This window comes from Oncorhynchus kisutch, linkage group LG1, assembly GCF_002021735.2.
Source record: "Oncorhynchus kisutch isolate 150728-3 linkage group LG1, Okis_V2, whole genome shotgun sequence".
Lineage (NCBI taxonomy): Eukaryota > Metazoa > Chordata > Actinopteri > Salmoniformes > Salmonidae > Oncorhynchus > Oncorhynchus kisutch.
The window spans coordinates 60,151,055-60,170,896 of NC_034174.2; the positions used below are offsets into that span (position 1 = coordinate 60,151,055).

At 44.2% G+C, this 19,842-nt stretch overlaps 1 protein-coding gene across 1 annotated transcript in view; it reads right to left on the minus strand.

Moving 5' to 3' along the window:
- Window positions 1–19,842, minus strand: part of LOC109890137 (inactive tyrosine-protein kinase 7) — a 38,145-nt gene that overhangs the window by 1,681 nt on the left and 16,622 nt on the right. The window contains exons 2-19 of the mRNA XM_020482098.2: window positions 15,107–15,403; window positions 14,094–14,196; window positions 13,521–13,705; window positions 13,148–13,295; window positions 11,323–11,453; window positions 10,764–11,030; window positions 10,150–10,286; window positions 7,177–7,312; window positions 4,640–4,759; window positions 4,121–4,270; window positions 3,551–3,695; window positions 3,030–3,157; window positions 2,489–2,686; window positions 1,906–2,067; window positions 1,520–1,773; window positions 1,063–1,143; window positions 612–763; window positions 179–357 (exon numbers count right to left, since the gene is read on the minus strand). Coding sequence (XP_020337687.1) covers window positions 179–357; window positions 612–763; window positions 1,063–1,143; window positions 1,520–1,773; window positions 1,906–2,067; window positions 2,489–2,686; window positions 3,030–3,157; window positions 3,551–3,695; window positions 4,121–4,270; window positions 4,640–4,759; window positions 7,177–7,312; window positions 10,150–10,286; window positions 10,764–11,030; window positions 11,323–11,453; window positions 13,148–13,295; window positions 13,521–13,705; window positions 14,094–14,196; window positions 15,107–15,403 — 2,973 coding nt within the window. The remainder of the gene's footprint in view (window positions 1–178; window positions 358–611; window positions 764–1,062; window positions 1,144–1,519; window positions 1,774–1,905; window positions 2,068–2,488; window positions 2,687–3,029; window positions 3,158–3,550; window positions 3,696–4,120; window positions 4,271–4,639; window positions 4,760–7,176; window positions 7,313–10,149; window positions 10,287–10,763; window positions 11,031–11,322; window positions 11,454–13,147; window positions 13,296–13,520; window positions 13,706–14,093; window positions 14,197–15,106; window positions 15,404–19,842) is intronic.

Genomic DNA, 19,842 nt, shown 5'->3' on the forward strand with positions numbered 1-19,842 from the left:
AAAATCAAATAGATGGGAAACAAAATAACATTTATACCTCACTATCCTTTCACTCATGACCAATACTCTGAAAGGACCAAACAGGAGAGCGCAATAAACATCACTGCAATGTCAACATGTGAAAACGATGTTTTGTACTAAAAAAATAGATGGTTCGAACCAGTTCGACTGCCCTCACCTTCGAGGACCTTGTCGTGGTCGAGCGCAGCGTGCGGCAGCTCCCCCAGGCTAAACACCTCCCACATGAGCACGCCGAAGGACCACACATCCGTCTTGGTGGAGTAGTCGTCCTCAAACACGGCCTCGCTGGGCAGCCAGCGCAGAGGGATCCACGCCTGCCGGTAGTGATAGTACTCACTGGAGGGGAAGAGGAGGAGGAGAGGGTGATCTTTGGTCATTGGGTGGCGCCACAGTTAATTTAGTCTGTCATAAGTCATCACTTTACATATCACAGGTCTCTTTAAATGGAGACTTGCTTTGGGAAACCTAAATTATCGATACAATTATTCTATGACTGGATTCATCAAAATGAATCAATACCTTAAAATGTGGTTTTCAACCGCAAGGGATCTTTCCTGGTTAAATCAAGATTTAATTCAATGTAATCTTACTCGTTGTAGACATCCTTGCTGAGCCCCAGTGCAGACACCTTGACCTGTCTCTTGGCACTGATCAGACAGTTGCGGGTGGCTAGGTCCTTGTGGACGAAGCGCTGATTGGATAGATGCTCCATCCCCCGGGCAACCTGCAGACACACCCCCACCTGAGGGAGAGAGAGTGGGACATAGAAAGCATTAAATCACTGTGTTTTCAAGCGTATGTGTGTCTGAGTTAGTGTGTGTGTGTTTAAGCATTTTAATGGCTTTTTAAATCACATCTTATGGTTAATCTGTTTCTCCTTCTGAGTGGTCCAACAGGCAGTGAAAGCCAGTGGCATGATGCAACAGGAGATACTTACTGTAAGCACCAGCTACCAAATCCTGGCTACTGCACTGAAGCCACAACCTGTTTAAGATGCTAATGTATATGTTCTTTTGAGTATGTGTGTGTGTGTAAACTGACCTTCTGCTTGGTGCTGAGGTGATGGGACTTGGGTTTCTCCTCCTTGTTCTTGGACATCTTGAGGTATTGCTTCAGGTCCCCCTAGGAACATATACACAGGTCTGGGGTCGATGCTAAATCATGGATGATTTAAAAAAGGGACACCCACACATGTGTTTTACTGCACTGGGGTCCAGTGTGTGCATATGTAGCTCATATTTTAAATCTGTATTTTATCAATGCATTTTATCTTAATACACATGTATTTCAATGATACAATTGACTGCCATGTAGAATACATAAAGTGTGTGTGTTTGTAGAGAGTAGGGTGAAGTTAAGTTGCCCGTAGACACTGATCTTGGGTCAGTTTAGCATTTCCCCTACTAATGGTTAAGGTTTGGGGGAGTGGAAACTGTTCCTAGATCTGTACCTAGGAGAAACTTCACCCCGGAGCGTAAGCAAGTAGCTCCATCCTTACCAATTCAGCGTACTCCAGTATGAGGTAGTGGGGCTCGGCTTCTCTGCACATGCCCAGTAGGCGCACCAGGTTGGGGTGGCCCAGCTTGCCGAACATCTCGATCTCGCGGCGGAACTCCAGCTGCAGGGTCTCGTCCCGCGTCTGCAGACTCTTCACCAGCACCACTGTCTCCTCCTCATCTTCACTGCCTCTTCCTCCTGCCGACATGATGCCCTTGGCTTTGGCCAGGAACACCTCGCCAAACTCACCTTTCCCTGTTTAGAAGGAAATCAGTATGATTGTATATAGCCTTTATTTAGACAGGTAAGTCAAATAAGAACCAATTCAATGACAACTTTTCCAAATTCTTATTTACAATGACTGTGCGCACATGCATTGCTCCATACCCAGAGTGGTGATGGTGGTCAAGTTGGCGCGGGGGTAGGGCCCTTTGTCGTGGCTGCTGTGGCGCTTGTTATTGGCGCTGCTGGCCGTGGTGCCCATGTTGGTCAGTGCCACCTCCTCCTGGATCTCAGTGGTGGCCTGCCCGTTGGTCTGCACCGTGCCCCCTGTAGTGCCAGGACAAAATGGCATCCTTCAATACCAGTAACTAAACATTCTGATTGCTTGTACATACTCTTCTTATTTCTAGGTACAGAAATGTTAAAGCAACACAGCCATGGAAATGAAGTATCACTTGAAACAGTTCCGTTTTGGAGACTAACTCCAGAGGCTAACACACAGTTGTGGTGTTAACATTTCTTCTTTTTTTTGCCACCATTTGTTGATATCGTATAAAAATAATTGCAACTGATAACGAATATTGACTTTGCATATCGGTGCCCGTCACTAGTAATACATGTACATGCAGTACAACAACTATACATATTTGTAATGTTTTCAATAAAGTTCAACTCAATTCTCCTCACACTACCAGGAAAACCAGACACTACTGAATTCAACTGAATGGAATCGACTGTGAACGCTGACCGTTGAGGTGCTCTGTCTCGGCCTCCTCTCCCTCTGGGCCCTTTAGTCTCTTGGCGTTGCGTCTCTTCTTGCAGTAGAACATCAGGCCCAGGACGATGATGATGTAGGCCACGGCGGCGCCCACCGATAGGCCGATTGTCTGGATCATCTTGTAGGGCGCCTTTTCGTCCTCCTCCAACGAGTGGTGCACGGGCTTCTCTGTTGGCACGCAGACACACACACGAAAGGGTCAGGTGATGTGCTTCTCTATTGAATTAAAGCCTATTGGAGTCTATTGAATCACCATCTCAGCCTCAGATGTCAAGTGGACACTTCAAGACGGCGCCACTCAATTACATCCTTTGTACATCCTAAATGAGACATTGCAGTGTCGAAATGTTTCATTTGTCTTGACCCTGTTAGTGTAATTACACATTCAAGCACCAAGAGGTATTTAGTTTGGTGCTCCATTTGATTTCCTCCACCTACCACAACCACAAAAATACTGTAGACAGCTGCAGCAGGCACACAAAGTTTATCAGTTTATCTCCTGGTGTCTTACCTACGACATAGAGCTCTGCCGATGTGTGGCCGATATTGCAGCTGTTGCCAGCGATGCATGTGAAGCTTCCCGTGTCCTCCACACTCACGTCGTGGATGACCAGAGAGCCGTTGGGCATCTTCTGAAACCTGGAGAGAAAACAGCAGAGGGGACAGGGGTGAGGCCGCGGCTGCAGTCAATTCCTTTCCCCACTTTACTCCAGTCCTATTTCACTCCCTTCCCCTTGACCTGAGGGGTCCCGGGGTATAAGGAGCTTCCAACATATTGCATTTACCTTATAGAACTGCAAATAATGAAATGTTCGACCTAAGGGAAGGCATAGGAAGGGAATTGGAACTGGCTTATGGCAATATGGCAAAGGCTAGATGGGTTCTTATCATGGTATGGAAGATGTCACTAGCAAAACACACTATCCAAACATTCCATTTAGCACGGTGTTCAGAATGAAAAACCCACAAATGAGAAACCAAATACTACAAAATTACTTTGGGCCTTAACAAAACAGAGTTGCGGTTCTCTACCTGCTCTTGCGAGGCTCCAGGAACTTGTCTTTCTTCTTCCACTGGATAAAGGGCTGGGGGTCGCCGGTGGCCTGGCAGTGCAGAATGGCTGTGTGGCCCTGGTAAACAGTGGTGTGCTCCGGCTCCATATTAAATGTTATATACACTGGGAGAGAGAGGGGAGAAGGAAATAAATAGTGAAAGAGAAGTGTTGGTTAAGATGGATTTATTTGCGTTGGAGTCTGGAGACAGCTTTGGTGATGGTGGCATTAGCACAGTTGATGAAATCATTGGTAAAAAAAAAAAACTAGAAACATTTGGGGATTGTCTACATTAGCTGTGCACAACTTAGTTTTGCCATCTTGATTACTGCCATTCTTGTTTCTAAACTTAATCCTTGAACTTAATTACTGTCACAGGTTGGCTGGAGCATACATATACATTTTTCACAGGTAGAAATCAATCTCTGGTTAAAAGTAGAGGACGACATCCAGAGGACCCTTGGTCTGTGTGGTGTCTGGTTGTATAGGTGGCAGCTTTGTGGTGTGTCTGTGACCTGCATTAGTGCCACTAGTGTTAGTGGAGGGATACCTGCTACGGTGAGCTGCACGGCAGCTGTGATCTGGCCCTGCGGGCTGTTGGATGCCAGGCAGGTGTAGTTGCCCGCGTCATCCCTCGTCACCTTTGCGAAGTGGAGCACGCCGCCGGTCTGGACTACATGCTCCGGCAGCTCACTGCCATCTGCAGGGGGGGGGGGGGGATATTAGAGATTCAGATTCACGTTTATTGTCCTACAAGTGGAGCACAGCTCTCAGATTATAGACAAAACCCATTTAGAAAACCCATTTACATCTACAATTAAACTATAGGTGTAAAAAACAAGCTTGGTAGAAACAGTGGGGGTAAGAAATATGGCAGAAAATTGGACTGAGCCAATAAGCTAGGCAGTTATTACCATATTGCTTACACCCATACTATCCTTTGAGATCAACTAGAAGTGTAAAGGTACAAGGGGTAGGAGCTACGAGTTGATTTTGGATTGGATTGAGCAACACAGGACTTAGACACACACATGTACAAAGGCAGGCAAGGAGGTCCGCGATCACCCACCTGCTTTGGTCCACTGAATGGTGGGGGTCTCGCGGCCCTTGGCAGAGCACTGCACAGTGCTCTCCTTGTCCAACTCCAGACACTGGGAGGGCTGTGGGGTGGGGGTGAACTTCAGCTTCTCTGGAGGAAGGAGACAAACGTGTTGGAGACCGAGCACAGAGTAGAGACAGACACACACACGCAGACAAAGACACACACACCCCCTAGGGTTTCCGTCAGGAAAATTTGGCACCGGACAAGTGACCAGGAAGACTTACATTTATCAGACATTTGATACATTTACCAGTCATCCATTTGCATTATGGCGTGTAACCCATTAGGTCTTCCAGCGCCATCAATAAATCAGCGATATTGGCCAAGAGAGACATTTACATGTCCTTAAAAACAGCCTATAACTAATTACAAAACACTATTTATTCCTTGTGTTTCGATGTGTAGCATATGCAAAACTGAATTTCTTTATACATGTCAGATAGGCGAATGTCTGCTATACAGATATATGCGTTCAGAAGGGGGATAATTCATACATTTTTTATTCGAATAGTTTTCTATAAAGACCGCCGTTATATTGTAGGATTATAGGAGTAACTCTGGTAGGCCTAAAACATTCTACCTCACAAGTTCAACTGACAGAGTCAGTTGGAGCGCCGGGGCGCACTGCCTTCATATCATAGGCCTGCAGTGTAATAGGCTACACCACCCCAAACCGTCACAAAAGCTTCTAAATGTTATCAGGGTCATATCAAAAGTAAGTAAAAGAAAATGTCTCAACATAATGGAACAAAAACACTTGTGAACTGGTTTAAACCTTCAAAAAAGTTTAACAAGCTATATTGCAGAAATTACCAAGAAAGGCTAGTGCCTACCTTACCCAACAATAGGCTAATGATATTTATTTTACAACAGGCCTACTTAAAACACATCTTAAACTAAATACAGAGCACACAATTAAAAAGACAGATCAAACCTAATTTAGCCAACAAATATGTGTCAACAGAATGAAACAAAACACAGTTTGCATATTTAAAGAACTGGTATAGATGAATAAATAGGCCTACATTAACAAATTACATTTTTTACATTTTATTTAATAATAATGTTCCAACATTATCTCTACCTGAATAGCAAGTTGCAGCCTGCATTCGGCCGCACCTACATTCATCTCATCTTTGTCCACTACAATATTAGAACTTGTCCATACGGAAGACATTCCCCTTGTGGCAGGGATCCAGACTAACATTTTCCCCTGGTGGCACTGGTGCCACTAAGTTTTTCAGTTGGTGGCACCAACCCATAATTTGGTCACACACAAAATGTTCACGGCATCACGCAATTGGACAAATTAGTAGGCCTATCATCTTATAAAGTCATTCAGTGCTTTATTAAAACGTGTATTAAACTACTGAGATGGTATTGAAGTAATACGTTGTTTCATCATCTTTCAAAATATTTATGTCCAACCATACTCCAGTGACTGTCATGCATTTTGAGTAGAAAATTATACTATTGTTACATTTTACTGTTAAGATAGGGATTCCGAAAAGAAAAATTGGGTGTGGGGGGGGTTGGGTTCAATACAGATGACTTTGCCTGCATCTTTATGTGATCTAATATCATGGGCTAATTCACCACCTGAGTAAGTGGAAACTCAAAACACATGACCTAGATCCCTAGCTCTAAATTGAATACCCACTGCTCGTAGCCATGTATTAGTCTAACAGTACATTTAGTGTCCCCAGTCGTAACCTACTGCTCAATGAGGCCTATGCACTCGCAATGGCCAATGCGCAGCTCGCACGCTCCGTTTCTCAAAGCTATATCAAATATCTTGTTTGTAAAATAGTTGCTACTGAGCTCAAGATTGAAAGTTAAGAAATAAAAAGTATATCTACAGAAAATATGAGAATATCCTCACACCACCGGTGACAACAGGATAGCTGTGTTTTACCTGCAATTGGTTTTTAAAATGTTATACAAATCAGAACACTTTTTTCCCCCCCGGGAAAGGAAAGCGTGGCTCTCGACACAGCAGCAGGCTCCAGCGAAACCAGTACAGGGGCAAGTAAGGCAGACACTTTCATTACAGGAATCATGAGGATAATGCACTTCACTATTTTGAGTGAGGTGAATGAATGTGCAGCTCGCACCGATGCGACCAATACATTTTTTAACTCGTACAGACAAAATGAGACTAAATGGTCGCAGTCTGGAGCCCTGTCTTATAGGCTTTTCACTACTCTCTAACTTTCACTTCAATGAAAAAGGCCTCAATCTTTGTAATCAACAGTAGCCTAGGCCTTAAGGCTCCTCTCTCTCTCCTCAGCAGGGCTTTCGGGAACTTTATTTATTTAAAAAAATCGTCCAAAAGCCGGCAATTACCAGCAAATGGAAACCCTGACACCCACGCATATAACATGACACTCCCACAAACAAAAGTTATTTGTACACACTGACACCATGAACACATGGCGCTACCACACACCTGCATGCTGTCTCTCTCACTTACAAACTCACAGCCTACGCATGTGCACACTCACCAAGTACGAAGACCCGGGCCCGGCCCTCCACCCTCCCGGCCTCCGTCTGGCTCCGACACATGTACAAGTGGTTATCATACACCTCTACACTGTTGATCCTCAGGGTCCCATTGGGGTACAGCTTAAAGCGAATGTCCTACAGTCAAAAGATAATGGGTTAACAATAGGTTAAAAGGGTAATGAAAGTTACTGCAGTTAATGCACCTTTATGCATATTTACAGTTCTGGGCATTAAAAAGTTAATCTATTGCAGCACAGCAAAAAACATTGGCTTTAAAGTGAATGTAAAATGCAGCGTCAGGGGCATATTTGAGAAATGTATTTCATTACATGGATTAATTGTTAAATGATTCTTAAATTAACTTGAACCTTGCGTAACATTACGCGAGAATGTCACATTAACAATGTCCAGAACCGTTTGTAAATATAAGTATATACATTGAGTGCACAAAACATGACATATTGAGTTGCACCCCCATTTCCTTCAGAACAGCCTCAATTCATCAGGGCATTGACCACAAGGTGTCAAAAGTGTTCCATGGGGATGCTGGCCTATGTTGACTCCTGTGCTTCCCACAGTTGTGTCTAGTTGGCTGGATGTCCTTTTAAATATTGTCTAACCCATGGGTGTCAAACTCTGGCCCGTGGGCCAAATTTGGCCCGCGGGGTAATTATATTTGGCCCGCGAGACAATACCAAATTACTACTAGAGCTGGCCCGCCGGTATTATACAGCGCATTCACCACTAATACTACGAATCCCATAATGCTCTGCTGTTTTCGCGCGCCAATCAGGACAGGACCCAGAAACGCTCTCTCCTCTGTGACAGTAGTCATAGCAACATAGACGCTACAACTGTCAGCGAGCTAACCCTTCCCAAAAATGGCGAAAAGAAAGACAGAAAACAGGAGCTTTCTGGACAAGTGGGAGGCAGAATATCTGTTTACATATGTAAAAGACAAACCTGTTTGTCTTGTTTGTGGAGTCAACGTGGCTGTAAGTAAGGAGTACAACATTAGACGACACTATGAAACGAAACACCATGACAAATACAAGGACCTGGACATGACTCAATGGAGCCAGAAAGTAGAGGAGATGAAAAGAAGTTTGGTTTCACAACAGAATATGTTTAAAAAAGCCACATCACAAAGCGAGGCTGCTGTAAAGGCTAGTTATATAGTGGCAGCAGAGATCGCAAAATCAGCCCGGCCCTTTAATGAGGGAGAGTTCATGAAAAAGTGCATGATGAAGGTTTGTGACCTCGTATGCCCAGAGAAAAAACAAGCATTTTCAAACGTGAGCCTGAGCAGGAACACAGTAGCTGATCGCACATGTGATCTTGCCACCAATCTGTATGACCAGCTGATGGAAAAGGGAAAAGATTTTGTTGCGTTCTCCCTCGCTGTGGATGAGAGTTGCGACGCATCTGATACTGCTCAGCTGTCAGTCTTCATCCGTGGAGTGGACTCAAATCTGTGTGTTACGGAGGAGCTATTAGGATTCAAATCAATGCATGGCACAACCACAGGAAAGGAAATCTTTGAGGAGGTTTCCAAATGTGTAACTGAAATAAAGCTGCCGTGGGATAAACTCGTTGGATTAACGACAGATTGTGCGCCAGCGATGTGCGGTAAAAAGAGTGGACTGGTGGGCATGGTTCGGGAGAAGATGCGGGAAGAGAACTGTTTACCACTGCATCATACATCAGGAAGCACTGTGTGCCAAAGCCCTAAAGATGGAACATGTTACTGCTCATAACACAGGTAGTTAACTTTATAAGAGCCAAAGGTCTAAATCACCGCCAGTTTAAATCTTTTCTGGAGGAGTGTGGTTCGGAATACGCAGACGTGCCGTATCACTACTTCGATGCCCAGAAATGCAAGTTTGAACTGCTTAGTAATCCCTTCGCAGTTGATATGGAAAATGCACCAACCAACATCCAAATGGAGCTGATTGAACTCCAGTGCAACGACACGCTGAAGTCAAAGTATGATGCTGTGGGCGCCGCACAGTTTCCACGGTTCATCCCTGACACAATGCCTCAGCTCCGCACCCAAGCTGCTCAGATGCTCTCCATGTTCGGCAGCACTTATCTATGCGAGCAACTTTTCTCCTCGATGAAGATGACCAAAACAACTCACAGGAGACGTCTGACTGATGAACATCTTCGCTCGATACTGAGGATTTCTTCAGCTCAGAGCTTGAGCCCAGACATTGATGAACTAGCATCCAAGAAGAGATGCCAGGTATCTGGCTTGGGCACATCAGATTAGACCAGTGTGCAATAATTAACGCTTTCTTTATGCACTTTTTCTTGCTACAAGGCATCGGCTTGAATGGTTGATTGATTTATTATCATTTTATTTGTAAAATTATTAGCCAGTGGAAAAAGTTTATTTTGGTATTTAAATCAGAAGGCTGCAAATAGAAAAGAGGCATACAATTATTTAAATTTTATTTATTTAATAAATGAATGCCATTGATGTGTTTTTCATTTGAAATTCGATTTTGCATGTCTCCTCTATTAAATTATATATTGTATGGTAATAAGCGATGCTTGTTCCATATTCAATGTTAAAGCAAAACTTGTTTGGGTCCATATTAAAAGGTTAATTTGTTCAATGTTGGCCCGTGACTTTGTTCAGGTTTTACATTTTGGCCCACTGGGTATTTGAGTTTGACACCCCTGGTCTAACCCATTTACCCTCTGAATGGAACACATACCCAATGTGTCTCAATGTTTCAAAGTCCTTCTTTAACCTGTCTCTTCTCCTTCATCTACACTGGCTGAAGTGAATTTAACAAGTGACATCAATACGGGATCATAGCTTTCACCTGGATTTATCTGGTCCATCTAGGTCATGGAAAGAGCAGGTGGTCTTAATGTTTTGTACACTCGGTGTGTAGTAGTTCTTAGTGTATATTCCCACTTCTTTTCAGAATGACCAGGACACAGTTCGAACCTGGACTGACCTCGGTGGTGATGGGGATGAAGTTGCGGTACCAGGTAACCTCGGGCTGGGGCGTGGCACGGGTGTGGCAATGCAGGTACCCAGGGAGGCCCTCCTCCAGCTGGCTGTCCTCTGGCTTTGTCACCCACTCCGGAGGGGCTAGGGGATACACACATTTAGCATCTCTTCAAAAGTAGTGTCTACACCCAATACATTTCAGCGGGTGCAGGTCACAACAAACACCACACTCCTGAAGAGCCACAGTCCTTCAGAGTTTTGTCCAACTCCCGCCTCAACAGTGAAACGCTTGGGTCGTGTTCATTAGGGCACACTGTAGCAATATGTTACAAAACAGAAATTAGCTTCTTTTTTTTATTGGACAAGTTTACATACTACCTCCCTGCTTCAATTTTAGACAGTTTCCTTCCGTATTGACCACAAATCCCCTTTTCACACCATCTTACTGACCTGATCCAAACTGTGCTGGTTCTGATATTTTCATTTCACATTGTGCTTTTCGTCAAGGTTCCAGAAACAATTGTGGATGTGTAACCAGACCAGCTTGGTTTGGCTTGGCTCGGCTCAGTAGTATGAAAAGCCTTTAGGGTCTTGGTCAGTCTTGAGGTCTATACTCACTGGCCACGGTGACAGTCAGCTCCTGCCTCCTGGTACCGGCCTTGTTCTGGCCCACGCAGGTATACAATCCTGAGTCTTCCCCCTGGGTGGGGCTGAAGACCAGCTCCAGTCCATCCTGGTAGACCCTGCCCTCTGAGGGAACGCGTTCCCCGCCCCACTCCCACCACACATCGGGTTCCGGGTGGCCGCGAGGGGGGCGGCAGGATACCCGCTCCAGGGAGTTGGCCGAGAAGACCCGGCTCTGGCTGGGGCCCATCTCCTCAATTTCTGTAAGGGAAGGGAGTGATAGTCCATGACATCAGAAAAAAACAACATGAAAACAAATATCTTGTGTCCTAATCATGAAGGCAATGCAGTACACCACTCAACTGTAGAGTGGAACTGTTGACCTTGCCGTGCCAATCCAGCTAAAGATAGTGCAGATTAGTGAGGGATAACATTTATTAATGGAGTTAAACTGTGACAGGGTTCAGTAAGTTAGACATAAACTGAAGGATTCAAACAACTGTCTTGAGGCAGTGTGTCAAAACTGTGCATGCCTGTGTGTGCACTCCCTTACCTGCTAGGTTCACGGTGGCCTCCAGAGTGACAGGGAGTCCGCGGGGCCCTTTGGCCACACATTTGTAGAGCCCAGTGTTTCTGGGTTTCACCTGGGTGATGAGCAGGGAGCCATTGTTCAACATCACCAACCTAGGGAGGGAAAGAAAGAAGGTCACAACAAAATACAGACTTCATTATGAATCATTTCTGGAAAGTTGGCCAACTCAGGAAAGAGGACCCGTTGTTTGTTTTGCATTTTCTGTATATTTGTACATTTTTAAAAGGACTCTTGGAAGAGATACTAATAAACATTAGCTGTTTGCAGAATTCACCTCAAAATGTCGACATGCATCCAAAACATTCATTAACACAACATGCACAAGCACACACAGCCTTAGAGTGGCTGTATATGGTGGAGCCTTCTTCAAACTGTAATTCACATCTAGGAGACGACTAATTAATAGCGAAAACATCAAAACTATGAAATAACACATGGAATCATTTAGTAACCAGAAAAGTGTTAAATCAAAAATATATTTTAGATTCTTCAAAGTAGCCACCCTTTGCCTTGACAACTTTGCACACTCAACTAGCGTCAACACTCAACCAGCTAGGCTGAGCACTTGTTGGCTGCTTTTCTTTCACTCTGCGGTCCAGCTCATCCCAAACCATCCCAATTGGGTTGAGGTCAGGTGATTGTGGAGGCCAGGTCATCTGATGTAGCACTCTTCTTCTTGGTCAAATAGCCCTTACACAGCCTGGAGGTATGATGGGATATTGTCCTGTTGAAAAACAAATTATAGTCCCACTAAGCGCAAACCAGATGGGATGGCATATCGCTGCAGAATGCTGCGGTAGCCATGCTGGTTAAGTGTGCCTTGAATTCTAAATAAAATCACTGACAGTGTCACCAGCAAAGCACTTCCACACCATCTCCTCCATGCTTCAACGTGAGAACCACACATGCAGAGATCATCCCCATTCACATACTCTGCGTCTCACAAAGACACAGCAGTTGGAACCAAAAATCTGACCAAATGACAGTTTTCCACCGGTCTAATGTCCATTGCTCATGTTTCTTGGCACAAGCAAGTCTCTTCTTATTGGTATCCTTTAGTAGTGGTTTCTTTGCAGCAACTCGACCACGAAGGCCTGATTCACGCAGTCTCCTCTGAACAGTTGATGTTAAGATGTGTCTGTTACTTGAACTCTGAAGCATTTATTTGGGCTGCAATTTCTGAGGCTGGTAACTCTAATGAATGTATCATCTGCAGCAGAGGTAACTCTGGGTCTTCCTCTCCTGTGGAGGTCCTCATGAGAGCCAGTTTAATCATAGCGCTTTGTGGGTTTGGCAACTGCACTTGAAGAAACTTTAAAAGTTCCTGAAATATTCTTCATGTCTTAAAGTAAATGGACTGTCATTTCTCTTAGCTTATTTGAGCGGTTCTTGCCATAATATGGACTTGGTCTTTTACCAAATAGGCCTATCTTCTGTATACCACCCCTACCATGTCACAACACAACTGATTGGCTCAAACACATTAAGGAAATACATTCCACAAATTAACAAGGCACACCTGTTAATTGAATTGCATTCCAGGTGACTACCTCATGAAGCTGGTTTGAGAGAATGCCAAGCGTGTGCAAAGGTGTAATCAAGGTAACGGGTGGCTATTTTGATTTGTTTAACACTTTTTGGTTACTTCATGATTCCATGTGTTATTTCATAGTCGATGTCCTCACTATTATTCTACAATGTAGAAAATAGTAAAAATAAAGAAAATTAGTTGGTGTGTCCAAACTTTCGGCTGGTAATGTATGTGTATATATCAACCCAGTCTTACCGGGACTTGTTGGTGATGAGCTCGTCCTGGTGGTACCACTCTTGGGTGGGAGGGGGCTCGGCAGTGAACAGGCAGTTAAGGAGGGCCTCCTCGTTCCTCATCACCACCAAGTCCTCAGGAACCACCACGGGACGAGGGAAACTCTTATCTATACAGGGGGTAAGGGGTGATAGTGTGAGGTATGAAGAGACTGAGAAAGAGGTATACAGTTCATAAGAAAGGAAAGAGACAGGTCAAAGGGCTCTCTTCAGCTCTGGCTTCTATTCACTATGTTGATGCCAGTGGGGCTGGGTGTTGCTTTGCAATGAAACTATGTGGAAAACTGCAATCCCTCCTCACCTCTTCTTTATTGAATCTTTGTCCATATACACACCTATGATATTGAGGGTGAAGTTGGCATTGCTGCACACGTGCCCGGCTGGATTTTTGGCACAGCAATAGTAGAGGCCATTGTTGTCTGGGCTGGCACTGGGCAGGGTCAGAGTTCGCTCCTTGTTGTTGATCTGATGGCTCTTCTCCGGCAGGCGCACGCCGTCTCTGTACCAGTGGCATGTTGGTCTGGGGGAGGAAGACATGACTACGTAATATGCATGAGTGAGTTGGCACATAACAAGTGGCAAGACTGATGAACGCTATAGTGGTTAAATCAGTCCTCATTGGTGACCAGTATATTTAATCATCATGGATACTTTGTAGTTTTGACTAAATCAAGTGGGCATTGTTCTACATAACACAATGAAAGTCCAGTGAAAACACAAGGCAACGTGGGGCCTTGTAAAGGCGCCAGAATACTCCCTTAAGTACTCCCTTTAAAAAAAGAGGTTTGCTTGAAAAAGGAAAAAAGCGGCAATAGTAGTATTTGTCTGTTTTAATATGCATGAACTCATCCCAACAGTTTTGGCTGGGAAGCATGCGGACACCGTAAGGCCGCAGTTGTTTTTCTCACCGTGGGTGTCCATCAATGTTGCACCTGAACGTCACAGGGGCAGAGCTCTCGATGTCCTGCTCTGATGCAGGATCCTTCAGGGTCACCCCACCACTCTCTAGCCCTGTGTGACAGACGGAGACATTATCTATCGATCGATAGATGGAGAGGTAGGAAGGTAGAGTGAGAGTTTAAAAAAGACAGAAGGAAGAGAGCGAGCGCAAGAGGAAGAGAGAGGATTTGTTTTTTTTAAAGGAGTGAAAAAAAGAAAAAAAAGCTGCCAAACCCTCTCTTGCTGCTCATTAACAAACAAACCAGCCATTCACACCTGGCCGGCTAACTTAGCGCCGGCTACCAAAACAGCCCCTTCCCTTTCAGCTGACCTTCCTTGTTCTGTGACACAGCCAGCCAGAGCAGGCGGACGCTGCAACTTCACAAGCAGTCCATATTGGCAGAGGACATAAAGGACAGCTTTGTCCGCCCCACACTCAAAATAACCTCTCACGCGGGCGTGACTTCGTTTTTTGGTCCAGTGGAAATAAGAGTTAGAAAAAGGAAAGCACTGGCTGGCTCTCGTAAAGAGTCTTCATAAGTATGAGGCAGCATTTTCTTAGAGCTTCAGGAGATGTGATGCCTGTTATATAGATGGAGGTTGTAGAGACACACATGCGAGGGCATACATATTGAGTTGACATTTGGAAGATGCAAGGCAACTGTCAATATTCAAAACAGGTAGGTCTGCATAAGGTCTAAGATGGATTTAATTGCTGTGCAGCCAATTCAATGCATTTGGCAAAAATGATTACAGTAACATATATAATTATGCCTATCATTTGCCATTACACTGTCACCCATGCTTACTTTGAGTGCTAGATTGAGTCATGTCAATATCGGAAATATGTGTATGGATTTAACAATTGCACATCTATTTACAGTATTTTGGTTATGAGAACTCAAAACACTGATTTAAGGGAAGGGCTTACATTTATGAGAATTAAGTAAGTAAAGATTTAGTAGTATTTAAGTAAACTCACATTTGATGTTGAAGGACGCCTCCGTGGAGCGCTCCTCTTCTCCCGTGGCATTGTTGGTGGCCAGGCACTGGAAGGTCCCGGCGTCCAGCACGCGGTCCACAGCGGTGAACTTGAGGTTTCCGCCCTCCCGAAAGCGGCGCTCTGTGTCGTTCACCGCATCGCCGTTTTGCAGCCAGCTGTAACTCACGCCCTCCGCGTCGCTGACCTCGCAGCGTAACATGGCACTCCGGCCGTGCAAGGCATCCTGGGACTTGGGCTCCTTGGTGAAGTGGAAGGAGGCGGCGTGAACAGTGAGAACTGGAGGATGAAGAGAGAGTTATAGGAAGGAATTAGTTGTTAAGCTCTGACGTGTTACACTAAACCCAAAATTATTCAGTTCACAACAGAGCCTGTATTTAATGCACATACAAATTAATCTTATTTTTCTTCCTTGAAAAGATGAAGTGAAAAAGAGATTTTCAGCCATCCGCACATCAACTCAGAAAATGTAAAGCAGGGCTCTCCAACCCTGTTCCTAGAGAGCTACTGTCCTGTAGGTTTTTTGCTCCAACCCGAATCTAGCTCACCTGATTCTAATAATTATCTAGTTGATAAACTGAATCAGGTCATTTACAACTGGGGTTGGAGCAAAAACCTAAAGGAGGGTAGCTCTCCAGGAACAGGGTCGGAAAGCCCTGATTTAAAAGGAAAGAGTACAATGCTTTTCCCCTTCTACGCCCTTAGCTCTTTTGTCCACTGGCAGCTGGGAGTAGAGACAGACACCCAGGTGTGCTGCAGTAAGACAGACAAAAAGACAAACCCCCAGGTGTGCGGCAGACAGACCATGGGCCCCAGTTTCTCTAGACATGGTTCATAACTCCTTGGTCTCCCTCCTCTTGCTGAGTGACATGCCAGGTATGTACTCTGTCATCCCAAATAATAACCACGTCTCCTGCAAGACCATCAGTTTCCACTTGCATTGCTACATGCACAATAAATGCTTTCCAGGAGATTTTGGATGCGGCTCAACACCCCGCCAATGAACTTCAAAGTGGTTTGGATGACACCACCACCCTAGGTGAGCTGTAAATAAGCAAAAACATTCAGAAAAGTTAACTATCCCTTTAGGGTGCAGTATAAGCCATTAGAACACCCTATAGGACATTGCCACTCATTACATTAAAACAATACTATGTTGTCCTTTCGGCTTGTTTAAGAGGCATTCAAATGTCCAGATTCTAAATTGAGCGCAAGCAAATCAGACTTTCGCGCAAGTCATTAATTGATGTCAATGGGAGATGTGTGCAAAAAAATGTAGTTACACAAGCGGATCAAGTCAAACTACTAGAATAATAAGTGTGTACCTTCAAATGAATAAATGCTAGTAATACTAAGTATGAATTTCAATGAAGGATTTGTTTTTCTCCCAATGTCCCAGACGTTGAATAGAGTGCCACTGATCCTCAGTGATTGGCAGGGCCTGTCTGGAACTCAGAGCTGCCCATTCATCCAGACAGACGACTGCCTGAGACCGAGACGGCAGTCTGTCTCGCTCCAGTGACTGGTTACTGGGGCCCAGGCCGAGCGAAGGCCCATGCTGGGAGCGGGACAGTCTGCAGTGGGAGTGGGAAATAAAGCCTCTGCTTTCCCATGGAGCAGAAGTGGGGGGGAAGAGAAAAAAACAAAAATAAATAAATAGCACAAGTAGGCTACACTTTTAATGAGCAGAAAAGGATGAATAACTGGCACTCAACTGAGCTGATAGTGTTTTCCCCTAATGTTTTTGTAGGTAGGCGGGCACTGTGCCATCACTTAGTTGACCCCCCTCACTCCACCCTGGCATGCATACCACCTTACTTTGGCATTTGGCCTCTGTTGGTTTGCAGTGTTTTACAAAGGGGGGGGGGGGGGGCAATAACTGGCTATGACATACTATATCTGCCTTTTTGAGTACTGAATTCGTTATATTCATATTATGTTCGGTTTCATAAGTCTATCAACAATAAATGTACTCTAGTGTGATAGTGACATACAAATACGTGTGGAATCGAGAGACTGGTTGAAAGAATAACTAAACAAGAGTGTATCCTGAACAAAACAGTTCAACTGTACCCAATGAGGCTGTACCTAGTTCTGTCTCTTTTTAATACACACAGACACAATGTCAACACATCACAGGTCGAGAGCGCATACCAGCGATGGGGATGGAATGCGGAGTGGCATCTGCCCGGCTTCAACAGGATGAGGTATTCATTCATACCCCTCAACCTTGGATGAATGGGACTCCTGGGTTACCCGGCAAAAGTGACACAGAGTAAAAGTGTCTGAACATACATGCATTTTACTTACCTGTATTAATAAAAAATACAAAAAAGTTGACGTATATTAAAAGCTAATTCTTGTTTACAATAATGACCTGTCCAATGACTTTGTTCTGGGTGGGCTATCATGCTCCCCCTCTTTACATCCAAAATGAAAAGCCCACAGCCTTGCTAACTACACAACTCCAGTCAATTACATACTGGAAGTACACAACACGCTGTGTTCTCACTGCTTCGAGAGTGGTTCTGTCATTGTAAGTACCGAGTGGAGTCTAATTGAGACTACAGGAAGAAGAGTAGCCCTTGGTGCCCAATAACAATACCCCCAAGACTCATCTCTTTGGCTCTGTACTAGCTCTCCCACGTCCTGTGATCCACTAATATATAGAGCTAGACTGTGTGTTATATATATATATATATATATATATATATATACACACACACACACACACACACCACAGTCTAGCTCTCTCCTCTACAGGGGAGGCCACATTCCAAACTTAGCGCAGCCAGAGGGGCAGGACAAGCCATTATCTGTGCCTGTTGCTGCTATGGAGACAGGATCCTCTCAGGGAATACTCTTGATTAAGAGGGTACCAAGACTCAGAATAACTGAACAGACTAGAGAATAGGGAGCCATTGCTGCAATGTAGGCTATAGCTATTCAGTCTACTCTACTATTATTCAAAACTACAAGTCACAACAAGTGTAAAAACAGAGCCTGTTGGATGGAGCTGAAGGGTGGGACTAATAACAAGACAACCAAATGTAAAACACACAGGGTCTGTAAAATGTATGTAGGCTCAGACATTTTGTGAAATAGCACAGTTACAAATAAAAATCAAACTGGATGGATGTCAGAAATAGAGGAAGGACTAAAAACAAACAAAATATAACTACTGTAAAATAGATCGTGTCTGTAAAATGTGTATAAACTGAAGGTAGAAGCCGAAGTGTTTTAGTTTACTCCAATTGGGGGAAAGGTGGCAGGGTTTGCAGGGAATAATAAAAAAAATGTATATATAAAAAAGTATATATCTGCACACAGTTAAAGTCGGAAGTTTACATACACTCAATTAGTGTTTGGTAGCATTGCCTTTTTTATTGTTTAACTTGGGTCAAACATTTCAGGTAGCCTTCACAAGCTTCCCACAATAAGATGGGTGAATTTTGTCCCATTCCTCCTGGCAGAGCTGGTGTAACTGAGTTAGGTTTGAAGGCCTCCTTGCTCACACAAGCTTTTTCAGTTCTGCCCACAAATTCTATGGGATTGAGGTCAGGGCTTTGTGATGGCCACTCTAAAACCTTGACTTGGTTGTCCTTAAGCCATTTTGCCACAACTTCGGAAGTATACGTGGGGTCATTGTCCATTGGAAGACCCATTTGCGACCAAGCTTTAACTTCCTGACTGATGTCTTGACATGTTGCTTCAATATATCCACAACATTTTCCAGCATCATGATGTCATCTATTTTGTGAAGTGCACCAGTCCCTCCTGCAGCAAAGCACCCCCATGCTTCACGGTTGGGATGGTGTTCTTTGACTTGCAAGCCTCCCCCTTTTCCTCCTAACATAATGATGGTCATTAAGGCCAAACAGTTATATTTTTGTTTCATCAGACCAGAGGACATTTCTCCAAAAAGTACAATCTTTGTCCCCATGTGCAGTTGCAAACCGTGGACGGCTTTTTAATGGCAGTTTTGGAGCAGTGGCTTCTTCCTTGCTGAGCGGCCTTTCAGGTTATGTCGATATAGGACTTGTTTATTAACTGTGGATATAGATACTTTGTACCCATTTCCTCCAGCATCTTCACAAGGTCCTGTGCTGTTGTTCTGGGATTGATTTGCACTTTTTGCACCAAAGTACGTTCATCTCTAGGAGACAGAACACGTCTCCTTCCTGAGCGGTAAGACGGCTGCATGGGCCCATGGTGTTTATACTTGCGTGCTATTGTTTGTACAGATAAGCGTGGTACAGTCAGGCAGTTGGAAATTGCTCCCACGGATGAAACAGACTTGGTCTGCAATTTCTTTTGTGAGGTCTTGGCTGATTTCTTTTTGATTTTCCCATGATGTCAAGCAGAGAGGCACTGAGTTTGAAGGTAGGCCTTGAAATACATCCACAGGTACACCTCCAATTGACTCGAATGATGTCAATTAGCCTATCATAAACTTCTGACCCACTGGAATTGTGATACAGTGAATAATAAGTGAAATAATCTGTCTAAACAATTACTGGAACAATTACCTGTGTCATGCACAAAGTAGATGTCCTAACCGACTTTCCACAAATTTCTTGTTTTACAAACTATAGTTTTGGCGTGGTTGAAAAGCGAGTTTTAATGACTCCAACCTAAGTGTGTAAACTTCCGACTTCAACTGTGTGCGCGCGCGTATATGTATATATATATATCCCAAAAAATATGGATTCGATTGG